The sequence below is a fragment of the Penicillium subrubescens genome (genome assembly GCF_028828155.1).
Source record: "Penicillium subrubescens strain IBT 31985 chromosome Unknown utg000004l_segment0_segment0, whole genome shotgun sequence".
Taxonomy (NCBI): Eukaryota; Fungi; Ascomycota; class Eurotiomycetes; order Eurotiales; family Aspergillaceae; genus Penicillium; species Penicillium subrubescens.
Genome location: NW_026643154.1, coordinates 1,615,978 through 1,629,355, shown reverse-complemented (window position 1 = coordinate 1,629,355; position 13,378 = coordinate 1,615,978). Strand labels below are relative to the sequence as shown.

Genomic DNA, 13,378 nt, shown 5'->3' with positions numbered 1-13,378 from the left:
GAGCTTTGGAAGTTTCTTATTATTTTTGACAACAAAAAACAAAAAGGTACGGCGCATAAAGGGGAACAGCAGCGACGCTTCCTGTTGGAACGAGTGGCCGAGGTGACCAGTCTCAAACACCCCCTGTCTGACCTGTGATTATTGTTGAATGTATATAATGGGATTAGGAAAACTATTCAGAGGAATTCTCATAAGATGTAATAATCGTTCTTATAGTAAGAATACTTACTATAATACTATACTAATCAAGATCTATATGAGACTACTCCAAGAATCTGTACTTTGTATACTATCCAAGCTAAAAGATCACTTTTGAATTGTAGGTCGGTGCTCATACTCGGGAGTTGCAAGCCGCAGCTATGACCATCTTCAACGAACAGGAAGAAAATTACCGGAGTGCGCCCGGAGAAAAGAGGAGCAAGAATGACGAACATCGTTGATCCATCACTTTCTCTGAAGTCTGAACAAGTTAGCTCAGTCACTAGCTAGCTAGCGCGCTTGAAACCTCAAACTTACACTCTTAAGCGGGGAATATTACTATTAAATGGGGTCAGGGCTAAACAAAGCAGGGCAAGCTAGTCAGTCAGAGAGTGTCTCGACTCTGGAAGCCAGATTTTCTTCTCCCACCTGCAAAATTCTGGCAGCCGCTCTCACACTAGTGTGATCATGTACTTGACTGTGAGTGGCTAGCGAATAATTCCGGTCTCAACTATCCAATGGTAAGCCGCAGATCTACCGTAAAGGCTGCCAAGCCCTAGCACAGTCATTGCGGGAGATCATTATGTAACACACAGGGGGGAATTGGAAAGGAACCGACTGACTGGTGACCCTGGCGAGTTTCCCTGGTCGAAGCTGCTGGAAACTGTGGGTTTCAATGGGGTTTCCAACAAAAATAGGATGGGCCGTTCCAATTTCCCATGCTCCTGCAGAAGAAAAAGGAGAGCTTTCTTATTCAGGGGTAAAAAAAGATGATGTAGGGCTGGAATTGGAAAATCAACTAATTAATGATTGTACTTGAAGGCAAAGCTATCTAGACTACTGGCGATAGACTATGGCTAGTACTTAGAGGTTACACAGCTATGTACAGGGTACATCCATATGACCTCACATAGCCACACAATCTCGACTCTACCCCTTGTACCCAATACCCAATACCAACAGCACGGTGCCTATATATCATTTATCCATTATTACTGCACTGCTAAACAGCAGTATAGACATGCATCGTGGTCGAGCCACCGTTGACGTCGATTTGTTTTCCATCTCCACGCTTCAACCTTTTTTAGGATTGGCACAGTAGACTAAACCATCCAGCCAAAGAAATCAAAAGACCACCCATACACACACACACACACAACGGCCATATCCATGAAACTGCCGAATAGACAATCAAGTTTAGAAATTTACCCGAAGCTAGGGAACGGGTTTGCTCCAAGCGCGCCAAGTGGCTCACCTCGAAGGCTCTGACCGGCAACCTAGCTCCGATCAAGGCAGTTTCTGACTACAGTACAACTACGGGTCCATTCCAATAATTACATACGGAGTAGAGTAGATAGAGAAAACATCATGATCTATAAAGAGTACTGTACGGAGAAGTCAACAGACTCCGTTAACTCGTCAAGCAGAGAAACGGGTAAAAAAAGTCTGTTATTATTTTCTTTCCCCATATGGTAGTTATTAGCCAGCTCCCACGGTCAAATGACCACCTTACAAGAAATCTGGAGCAGACGCCAGGGCTGAGTTCGTTTTAGAATACATAGTCCAGAAAAACTCTTTTTATCTCTTTTAGTACCAAACACAGTTGGACAGAAAATCGAGTCCAAGTGGAGACAATAGAAAATAAATCATTCACAACACTAGGGGCCGCGCTAAGGGCCGACGGTCTCACAAGAACAAAAGCTGATCGACGAATGACCGCAGCGCAAATAGCGTCGGCGTTTCAAATTTTGCTTACCATGTCCTTGATAGGATTAAGTGTTTATTGATGAGCTGTACACTGGAAGAAGGGAAGGTCAAAGGGAGAGGCAGTCAGAGAACAAGCCCTCGAGTCTCTAGCACACCCTCCCCTTTGAAGAAAAACTCCAATGATCCATCGACTGTGCTCACATGGAGTATAGACGGCCCCGCCCTCCCCCATCCACCAAGGGCCACCACTAACCATCCACCCCTGCCAGGATCTTTGGCCTCGTAATTCACAAACATCATCATTAGAAAAAATACCCCACTTTGGAAGCCCAACTGGTGTGTACAACGATGATTTGTCCATGCTGCGCGCCGCTGCAGGGAAGCCTGCACTACTGCTTCGCTCTGTCACCGACTGCTCGAATCCAGATTGGCCCGGGGAATCATGGTTGTATGTGGATATGCTCTCGTGTCGCATCCCTGTTGAATCATTAATGATAGGAAGGATGATTCTTTGTTTTCTGCATGGTACCTTGTTAAGCTAGCTTTTTTCTTCTTTTCTTTCGATCTTGTTCTGGGGTACATTCTGAGCAAGGTTCTGAATTCTTACCGGGCGCAGGGAGCTAGCTAGCTCTACGGCCAGCGTAATGACATTATTCCTTGTGAGATGATGATAGACTTTCAAGTGATAATGTCATAGTTATTGAATTTTTCACACTAAAAGGCCCCAAAAACAAGGTAAATGGTCCAAGTGCAGCAACTAAATGAGCACCGGCCTCTTCAGCGTCTTGTTTTTGTTGTGCCCATCGCCCAGGAACTCTAGACCGAGAAGAATTTAGTACTAAGCATTAATGTCATAAATCAGGTTTAGAAAATCAGTAATACTAAGGTTATTAGTACAGTCCTAATAATAAACAATAATATATCGTCTCACTTGGCATATGATTGGAAATCTTGCCAGGCCGCAGCCGCTCTCATGCAAGGAATCGAGACTATAGATGCAATTGGTCCATCTAGGACTAGCTCGACTAGCTTGACCATGCGCAGACACAACCTTGTTCCAGGCCTGTCTCTTTCGAATAGATTGGCTGCATCAGTGCATACATACTGTAGAGAACTTGAAAAGGCTCGACTCTAGAACGCGTTTCGAGCTAAGCACCCGACCACAATGAATTCCAAGCTTTCAACGCTCGGCCCCGTGTGTCAGTGGCCCGGTCTGTTTTTGACCTATCGTGTCTCAACAGAGACTCTACTATTCCGTAGTAGCTACATATTTCGTCGATATTAATTGACTAACTTTTGGGGGCACATAACCTAGAAATGCCAAGCACATATTGGGGTAGATTATTGTTTGTGGTGTACTTTGGTCTACAGCTCGCAGCCGGAGCACATCCATACTTCATTGACTATACAATTGATTGTATGGGTCAATAGGAGGAGGGGGTAGTTGGATGGGCTTGCAGGGTGCATTCGGGTCAGAAAAGCACATAGCCGCGCTTTAGTCTCATTCGTCGATGGTCGGGACATTGGATGGGCGGAGTATCATCGTGGCCACTCTGAGAGCCATACACAGGGGAAAAGTGCAGTAAGATGTAGAGTGAGATGTGAGATTTTAATTGCCCCGTTCTTCCATAGCTGCACGCAGGTTGCCCAATCTACAGTCTTACAGTTGAGAAGGGAAAAAAGTCAAAAATGAAAAAGCGAGAGGAGAATGTCTGATTTCTATTGTCACATGCACCTGAAAAAGCCAAAGCCCGCATCCTTTTTGGTGGCCCCCTTGCCGTCAATGTCATTAGATACAATGGTAGACAATCCCGGTATACTCTCTGGTCGAATCCAGAGGGTATATGGGCAACAGAAGAAGGTAAAAGGTAAAAGGGAAAATAGATCATACAAGTTGGTAGTCAAACACCGATACACCAGAACAAGAAGGGGGATAAAAAGAGCCTTTGAGATATGTGTACAAATGATGCGAAAAAAAGGGAGATGCGAGGACAAAATCAGGGTGTCTTTTAACACAAAAAAAAAAGAAATGGAGAAAAAGGAAAATAGAAAAATACACTAGCCACACGAGGTGACCGAGGATGAAACAGTAGGGTTAACATGAGAGAGGCAAGCAGTTTACTGCTTGTTCTCACCCTGCTGCTCACCGCCCTGCTGCTGCTGCTGCTGCTCGTTCTGAGCCTTGTGCATCTTGTCGAACAAGGTCAGGGAGGCAGTCTGGAGCTCGTCGACCTTGGCCTTGAGCTCCTCAGCGGTAGCGGTGCCCTCACCAGACTGGTTCTTGGCGACGAACTCACGGAGGGTGGCAATCTTCTCGCGAATGGTCTCGGCCTCAGCCTTGTCGAGACGGTCCTCGAAGTCCTTGAGGGCCTTCTCGGTATCGTTCAGGACGCTGTCGGCGCGGTTGGCAGCCTCAATAGCAGCCTTGCGCTCCTTGTCGGCCTCACCGTACTTCTCAGCCTCGTCAACCATGTTCTGGATCTCAGCATCGGAGAGACCGGAGCCGGAAGCAATGGTAATGGACTGGTCCTTGTTGGTGGACTTGTCCTTGGCGTGAACGTGGACAATGGAGTCAGCGTCAATGTCGAAGGTAACCTCGATCTGGGGGACACCACGGTGGGCAGGAGGAATGCCGACCAGCTGGAAGTTACCCAGCATCTTGTTGTCCTTGACGAGCTCACGCTCACCCTGGTAGACCTTGATCTCGACAGCAGTCTGCATGTCGGCAGCGGTGGAGAAGGTCTGGGACTTCTTGGTGGGGATCGTGGTGTTACGGTTGATCAGACGGGTGAACACACCGCCAAGGGTCTCGATACCGAGGGACAGAGGAGTCACATCGAGCAGGAGAACGTCGGTAACCTCACCAGCCAGGACGGCACCCTGAACAGCGGCACCAATGGCAACAGCCTCATCGGGGTTAACCGACTTGGAGGGCTCACGGCCGAACATGGACTTGACGGACTCAGTGACCTTGGGCATACGGGTCATACCACCAACCAGGATGATATCCTGGATGTCGCTGGACTTCAAGTTGGCATCCTTGAGAGCCTTGCGCACAGGTTCGGTGGTCCTATCGATCAATGGACCAACCAAAGCCTCAAGCTGAGCACGGGTCATTTTCTGGTTAATATGCAGGGCCCCGGAACTGCCCGCGGAGATGAACCTATTTGACGTTAGTTTTTTGTTCGTAGGGGTTGTGAGACTGCGATTGACTTACGGCAGAGAGATCTCGGTCTGCAGCGAAGAAGACAGCTCAATCTTGGCCTTCTCGGCGGCCTCACGGATACGCTGGATGGCCATGCGGTCACCGGACAAGTCAACACCAGACTCCTTCTTGAACTGCTCAACAATGTTGCGGACGAGGGTAATATCGAAGTCCTCACCACCCAGGTGGGTATCACCGTTGGTGGACTTGACCTCGAAGACACCCTTCTGGATCTCCAGAACGGAGATATCGAAAGTACCACCACCCAGATCGTAGACAGCGACAACACGGTCAGCCTCCTTCTCAAGACCGTAGGCAAGAGCAGCAGCAGTGGGCTCGTTGACAACACGGAGAACGTTCAGACCGGCAATCTGACCAGCATCCTTGGTGGCCTGACGCTGAGAGTCGTTGAAGTAAGCGGGGACAGTAACGACGGCGTTCTTGATGGGCTTGCCGAGATAGGCCTCGGCGGTCTCCTTCATCTTGTTGAGGACGAAACCACCAATCTGGGAAGGAGAGTACTTCTGGCCGCGGGCCTCAACCCAGGCGTCACCGTTGGTGTGCTGGACAATCTTGTAGGGGACCTCCTTGATGTCACGCTGGACCTCAGCATCGGTGAACTTGCGACCAATCAGACGCTTGGTAGCGAAGAGAGTGTTCTCGGGGTTGACGACGGCCTGACGCTTAGCGGCAATACCGACGAGACGCTCGCCGTCCTGGGCGAAACCGACAACGGAGGGGGTTGTGCGAGCACCTGTTGGAAATTGAGTTAGTCATCAAAAATCATTTAAATAATCGCGATAAGAAGCCTGGCGGATGGGCCGAATTCCCGTTATGTTTTGGTTGGGAGGCTCGGGCCAGGTCGCCGGCGAGGAGAAAAAAATTTTCACCTACCCTCAACGTTCTCAATAATCTTAGGAGACTTGCCCTCCATGATGGCAACGGCGGAGTTGGTGGTACCTAGATGGATTGATATTAGAATTCAAATGATGCAATGCGCGATTTGAAGCTACTTACCCAGATCGATACCGATGACCTGGCCCTTCACCTTGCCGCCCTCAGCTTCCGTGGAGTTCCATCGCCGAACGGCAGGGAGTCTGGAGGCAGGGGTGCGAGCGAAAGCAGCGCGAGGAAGCTGAAGCGATTCTTGTTAGTTGATGCTGTTGCGACGCGCGTGACTCAAAAACTTGGATGGTTTTCCCGACGGGAAAGAAGGGAGACTTACCGCGCGAGAAATGCGGGAAGACAGCATTGTGATGTGAATTAAATAATACAGAAACAGAGAAAAAGTGAAAACACTCCCACGAATCAATCGCTGAGTGGATAGAGTGTTTAAAGGGGGGAGAGAGGGAGGATGGGGAATGGAGAAAAGAAGGAGAGAGAACGGGAGAACAGGAAGGGTAGAAATTGCACGGAGAGCTTCGGCCCGTCGTCGAAGTTGCTCGAATCACGGGGACACAGCCAATCAGATGATCCGGAGATCCTGAGCCTCACCGCCCGGGTGGACTGGAGTGCCGGATGACGACGAAGTATAAACGACGGTGATGATGCGTAGATTTGTATATTTTGTGATTATATAGTTTGACATTTTGAGCAAGTGAATTGTATCTTTGTTTATTATGATCTGATCAGCGCTTGATATCATTCAGGCCTATTCCAACCCAGCTGCACACCTTACACCCCCGGGGGTATCTCCCGTAGCTCTTTCCCTTCCTGTTCGGTTTGCCTCGGCCACCGGCAAATCTCCCCGAATGCTCCAGAATACCCTAGTATCCTGGTCCGGCTAGTTTAAGATCTTGCATCCCGGTGCGATAGTCCAGACAATATCAATTTCGCATCTGGGGCACAAAAATGGGGTCTCTGGTCTCCGGGACTGGGTGTCGTGTGACCATAACTTTGTCTGGTCTTAGATAGTCATTGCAAAATAGACAGAAGGTCGGTCGGGTTATGGATGGCCGGAGCATGAGATCTTCTCCGGCTGGGGTCATTGGGTATGGTCTCTGGAGCCCTGCCCTACGGGGCCTCTTAGGGGGGAAGATCCGTATACCAGATACAGTTGTAGGTAGCATTATCTAATTTACCCTGCATTAATGAAGAATACGGGAGGTCCCAGATATATATGTTCAGTGTTTCGCAGTCTGAGATAGTGTTTCTAGCTGAATTGATCGCCCTCATTCATCCGAAACTTTGAGTCGGCATTTCTATTCTATAGATTGAAGATTTCACAAATTCCATTCTAATCATGTCTGGATATAATTGAGGTACCATTTCATTACCAAGTAAAAAGTACTTCTCTATCGTACCGTGTTCGTTTTCGGACCCTGAAACCCGCACACGGCACTGGCTGGTCTTCCCCCGGCTTTCACCTCCAAAAGTCTTACGTCATCCGTTTGCAAGCGCATACACTGGAACTGACTCGTCGTTGGGCTCATTCACATCTCAACTCTCTGGTCTGCTCAACTGCTACGGGGTCCTTGATGCCCCTGCTTGCTTTCGCTTGTGTAGACAATGTCAGCGCGGGCTTAGCTTGTCACCATGACCTCGGACTCGACCGTGTAAGTCGTTATCTCTGCTCTCCCCACCTCCGACGCCCCCCCGTATGTTTCAAAGCTGGTACGTCGCTGGCTCATTTGACTCTTATGACTGACATGGACTACTGCTGTGTTAGACATCGCCCGACCGAGTCTCTCATTCTCCCCAATAAACGTCGATTCTTCCCCTTCCGCATTCCTAACTTGTTCGTGTCCCCGCTTTCCATGTGCTTGCCACAACTGACGTGATCGATCGATCCGATAGCCATACGCAACTGCGCCACTACATCAGCACTGCCGATCCAGATCGCATCTATGTCGTGGTCGAACGAGTCGTCTATGCGATCCATATCGCTGCACAGAAGAGAGAGAGCATAGCTGTCATTCCGTTCGAGCCGCGATGCTTGGCGGCTGGATATGGGTGGATCGCTGTGGGGGGCCCGGAGAATGGTGAATGCGCTTTTATCAGAACGGATGAGAGAGGTCTACAATTGCACGGAGAGCCATCCTCTCACCAAGCTTCTGATGTGGATAGCGCGCTTCCACTCGACCTCGAGCCGCCTTCGGGGCTGCTGTCTCCAGAGACCACGAGTGGCGGCCCGACGTCGACACGCCGCTCACCTCGGAGGATGATGCCGGAGTTTGAGCTGCACAAATTTGGAGGTAGTATTGTTAACTCGGTGACGATTCACCACTTCCCGGGCGACCGCGAGGGGATTTCAGATGAAGATGTCACGGTCCTCAGGTAATTACGTTCTGCTGTGGCGACTAAGCTCCTGCGTCTCAAGCTGACCGACCTTTTCGACAGCAACAACGACCGAACCGTGACCGTCTACTCGTTGACACGTGCGAAGGTGTTGAAGGTTCTCCACCATCCCTCTTGCATGAACTATGCAATCATCTCCCCCGACCACAAAGTACTTGCAGCCGTAGGCGACGAGAACCGTGCCTATTTCTATGATGTGATTCGTGACTGGGAATCGGAGGTGACCGTTGAGTCCGGTGGAAAGGTCGGAGGCTGGGAGTGGGAGCTATCTCGCTGCATCGAAATGGATATTGGGCCGCGATCGGACGATGCGTGTTGCTTTACCGTTGCATTCTCTCCATCCAGTCACCTGTGCGCGATCGGATCTCAGTCCGGGATCATTACAGTGCTAGATATGGACCGCGTACGGGAGATGGACAACGAGGAGCCCGTGATCTGCCAATTCAAAGCTTCCAGATCCTGCACCGAAGGCGGTGCAGTGCGATGCATGACATTCTCTCCCGAGCCTTGGGACCTTTTGGTCTGGCTGGAGGGTCATGGCAGAGCTGGGGTTGCCGATGTTCGTCAATCGTTCTGGCGGAGGCAAATTCTATATCTGAATGCCGATGGCCCCGAGCTGCAAGAGGTCCGCACTGTTCCACTGGCAACCAGCTTCGATGATGACCTTTCAGATGATGAACTGGAAATCACATCGCGGCTGGGATTTGATGCCGAGGATCTCCTGCACAGTCGCGAAGGCTCCGGACGTCTTCCGTCTCGCGAGAGCCTGCTTCATGATCTGACAGCACGCGAGCGATTGATCATGCAATTCCTCAACACTGCTCGGTGGAACGCACGAGAGGAAATGGGCCTGACGGAGCGACCAGATCCGCCGGCGAGATCAAGCCTCCATCCACACCATACAGCTCATAGCCGCTATCACGGTGCCTCAGAGGAGATCGGTAATGGATACCGATATATGTCTTCAGCACCCCTTTCTGAATCCCCCGAGACCACTCAAGATAGTCATCTTCCCCGCCCCAGTACTACCCATCTTTCACCTCGCAGTGGGCGCCGGAGTTCGGTGGTGCTGTCTCAAAGCAGTCGGCCACCTGAATTGGATTCGTCGAACCACGAGCGCGAGCCCAGCGCCACTCTCAGTTGGACCTCCAGCTCGCGCTCAGAGCTATCCCCGGATGCTCTAAGTCGGCTCAACACTGATCCTGATTACGTCCTCCAAGAAATGGAAGCTCGCGGTATTGCTCCTCCGCAGCCACCGGAGCCAATCACTCCATCCAGCCTCGATCCCCGACGTTCACGGCCCCCACGATCGAGCTCTATTCCTCGACGTGTCGACCGACCGCAGGCCGGACAGTCTGGCCCAGAAAGAAGATATGACACCTCGCGACTCTCAAACTATGAAATCAGAGCCAATGTTGCGGCAGAGCGGCTGCGACGTCAACGCCAGATTGCTAACGAGGTGCACAATCGGTCGATCGCTGAAAGGGGTCATAGAGAGCAGCGGGCACGTCAGCAGATGATGGGCTTCGAACAGACTCATTCCCCTCGATGGATTCGCAATATCATCAATGATCTTCCCGATCGAAGTTTCATTCACGGCCCTGGGGCCGAAGAGCCAGACGCCACAGCTGGAGTTGGCTGGGGCGCTGATGGAAGAACATTGTAAGTGTCAATTTTTGCCAGCACTATGTTGACTTTTGACTAATCCCTTGCTCAGGTACATTGCAACCCTGGAAGGAATCTTCGAATTCCAATTAAATGTTCACGACCGCAAAACCTTCCCCATCTTCTCATACCGATAAAGAAATCCAACATACAGTCGGAGATGAAGAGAAGAAATTGCCAACCCCCAAATTCAAAGCACTATTCGGGAAGACCACTTCTTCAGCTTGAATAGTCTGTCCCGATCCCCGTCTATTCTGTTTCCTAATACTCTGTTTCCCCCTCGGCGTTATCTTCTTGTTGCATATCCCTCTGGCGCTTGGGGGCGTACATTGGTACATCGATCGGCCGATATGTTTCATACTTCCTGCACAGATTCTTCTTCAAAGGCTGATTCCGGTACAAAAGTTCGGTCTTAGTACGATACTTTTAATGCAATACTCATTAAATTTGAAAACTAGGTGTTACTTTAGTGAGTATAACTGTGATGGAGTATAAAATCCATTCAACACTATTCCTACTACACCTATAAGTAGAATGAATGAGGGGTACCTCATCTAACTAGGTGGTCTCTACTAGACAAGGATGGTATGTTATCCACTTCGGACACAGTCTTCATGCGCTCCTCCTCGCGTCCGGCGCGCCTCTTGGCGCGGGTCTTGACGCAGAAGTCCATAATTGCGTTCATCCGGTCCCACTCGACCGGTTGGCGGACCTTTGGGTCGACCGCTGGCTTCCTAAGGGGAAAAGTCCTTGCCGTAGGTGAATGGGTAATCCTTAAAACGCATGCTTCGGGATGGTATGGAGTGCATCAGAGACAGGCTCGCTGGACGAGAAATCGTCAGCCGGAGAACAGATCCGCTCGTTGTAATTCGGAAGGTCAAACAAGAGTGCGCCCGCGAGGTCTTTCTTGAGCTTCAAACCGTATACCTGATGATTGTCGGCGTAAATGATGGTGGAAGCGCGAAGAGCACGCGCGAAGAGCACTTCCTTTCTCCCGCGACAAATTACCACTCTTCCGTTCCTCCCTCCGTTCTTAGCGCTTCCTCCTTTTCTCAGTCCCACAATGTAGAGGCAAGATAGGCGTCACGGACAATCGCTCTCTCTTTTATTCTCAGGAACGAACTGGATGTGATCGAGGACGACGGCATCACCCCGTGGTAGAAGACGCATTCTTCACATGGACATCGTTCCCATCCTGACTTTGCCCCGCATCCACTGTCTCTGCAGTGGATATAGGGATAGAAATCCCAGTGTAGTGCCACCTGTCTATATTCAAACCATCAGAAGTAGTCCATGTAGAAAGACGAAATAATGGTAGTGAATTAACCTCGAGTTAGGGACAGATGCAGAGCCATCACGCTCAGTTCCGAGGACTGATGGAGGGCATGGTTCAAATGTGTTGACCAGAAAAAGGGTCTGTCTCATCGGGAAGTTCCATGCTGGAGGGAGTGTTCACTACTCAATTCGCGTCAGTCTGCTCTTATTTGGGAACCTCTTGAACTGTTAGCGGGACTTACTGCTGGACAAAGTTAGTCCGCAGCACGGGTCTTGGCCAGCAAGGTGGCCCTTATAGGAAGAGCAGGACAGGCAACGCGTCAAAGGAATGACAGCTGCCAGAGTAAGAGACTCGTGGCAGACACTGAAAAGGAAAAGTGACGTGGATCTTCAGGAGTGACATATAGAGCCAGCCAACTTTAAAGGGAACGCAGAAGACGCAGCAGGCCATGCACTTTCTTCGTGGCATTTTCCAGCCTTTTGGCCTTCCTGGCCGTAATTTCTTTCTTCGACAGCGACATCAAGCAGCGAAACATTCAAGTGGACGCACCATCTCAAGGCATTCACTAAACCGGCGATAGTTTTCCGGAAATCAAGGGAAGAGCAACAGGTCATTTTTTCACCTTTGGTAAGATGTAAGCCTCCATGAAGTTAACAGTGCACTTGGCTGGCCAGAGTCTAAGGAAGCTGTCCATCCTCGACTCTGAAATTGCTTTCGAATACCGACTATGACTTCTTCTGGTTAGGTTGGGGCGTTGTCAGGAGGTGGTCCTTGAGCTTCAGTCCGATGAGACTGTACATTAATTCAGTGATTGTTTCGTTGAGTCCGATCGGATATACTGACCCATAGTAACAAATTGGAGCATTGAATGGTGACAAAAACGTAACAAAGCTTGGAGCTGCTTGGGAAAACAACCGCTTGGTAAAGGCATCACTGATCTGATACCTGTCCAAGAGGCGAAGGCGTTCCAAGGTTGACATTGCTGTCGAGCTTTCGCGATAATTCAAAGCCCTCTCTTTCCGATTGGCACTCGATGTTGGAACAAGAAAAGGGAAGAGGAGAACTCTAAGGAGGACATGATGCATCAATTAAAAAATTTCCAAGCGGTAACGAGAATTCCAGAAACCCAATAGGTTCATGTCGTTCAGTCGCACATCAGTCTTTGTCAACCATGTCGATGACAGCTTCGTGTGTGACGAAGAAAGCGAGAGCACACGACGGGATAGCGGAAGAGAAAGCAACTCAAATCGTGTCAGTGGTGACTGAGGGCGATGAGTATCGTATCAACAAACCTAAGCAATGTTAAGGCAGCTACTGACAAGAGTGTAATCACTTCCGCCTCGCAATGAGATAACTGTTATAGCCAGAAGGAAAATCAAAATCAACTTGTGCCATTCAACGAGGGTTTCAGGACTGAGAGAGGGAGACACATTCACAACGAATTGCTTTTTAGTGCGACTTACCCAGGTCTTAGTCTTCCATGTCATTGTCTCCTTCAACAGCATACTAGTCGCGAGTATTCATGTCTTCGTCCTCAAGGCCCTCTCTTTCCGACGAAGGGCGTCGCCAACACTGGCTGGGGAGGGAGCCTGGATCGTCATTCGCTTCGATCTAGATACGCTTTAACTTTCTCAATAAGAAGGCAAGAGGAGTAAGAAGAGGTAGGCATTGAGAGAAGGTGAATGATAATGGTAGATGAGGGAATGTGAAGATGAGAAGTGTAAGGATCTAAAGAGGATTTTAGTGAAAGGTAAGAAAGAAGTGAGAGGAGTAGTGTATCGGTCCGTCTCTCCAAAGCACCTTGACTGACCTTCTGACCCAGAAATCTGTATTATATAGACAGATTCTCCCGAACCAGCAATGTGAGAACAGCATGACCGAGTTAACGAGGAGACACGGACTTGCCGCGTGTCTTGTGTCGATACGTCTCGAATAGAACTGCTAGATCATTCACAGCTTGTTGGAGCTAGAGCTGCCAGATCTCCAAGCAGTCATGACGATCTAGCAAATAAATCTGCAGTCTTTGCGTT

At 49.7% G+C, this 13,378-nt stretch overlaps 3 protein-coding genes across 3 annotated transcripts; 1 reads left to right on the top strand and 2 right to left on the bottom strand.

Annotated features, from left to right (window-relative positions):
* Positions 1-3,588: 3,588 nt before the first annotated feature.
* N7473_005686 (Hsp70 family protein) lies at positions 3,589-6,497 on the bottom strand. Its single transcript, XM_057151626.1, has 5 exons — positions 6,336-6,497; positions 6,128-6,245; positions 6,005-6,070; positions 5,123-5,864; positions 3,589-5,068 (listed from the first exon to the last, which is right to left on the bottom strand). The coding sequence occupies exons 1-5, from the start codon at positions 6,360-6,362 to the stop codon at positions 4,024-4,026; spliced, it is 1,998 nt and encodes a 665-aa protein (XP_057009431.1). The 5' UTR covers positions 6,363-6,497; the 3' UTR covers positions 3,589-4,023.
* Positions 6,498-7,645: 1,148 nt separating this feature from the next.
* Positions 7,646-10,209, top strand: N7473_005685 (uncharacterized protein; the record flags this gene model as incomplete). Its single annotated transcript, XM_057151625.1, has 5 exons — positions 7,646-7,665; positions 7,779-7,847; positions 7,907-8,386; positions 8,450-10,069; positions 10,125-10,209. The coding sequence occupies 5 exons, from the start codon at positions 7,646-7,648 to the stop codon at positions 10,207-10,209; spliced, it is 2,274 nt and encodes a 757-aa protein (XP_057009430.1).
* A 124-nt stretch (positions 10,210-10,333) lies between these two features.
* On the bottom strand, positions 10,334-10,745 carry N7473_005684 (uncharacterized protein; the record flags this gene model as incomplete). Its single annotated transcript, XM_057151624.1, has 2 exons — positions 10,334-10,495; positions 10,632-10,745. 2 exons carry the CDS (start codon positions 10,743-10,745, stop codon positions 10,334-10,336), a joined length of 276 nt encoding a protein of 91 aa, XP_057009429.1.
* Between the last annotated feature and the right edge of the window lie 2,633 nt (positions 10,746-13,378).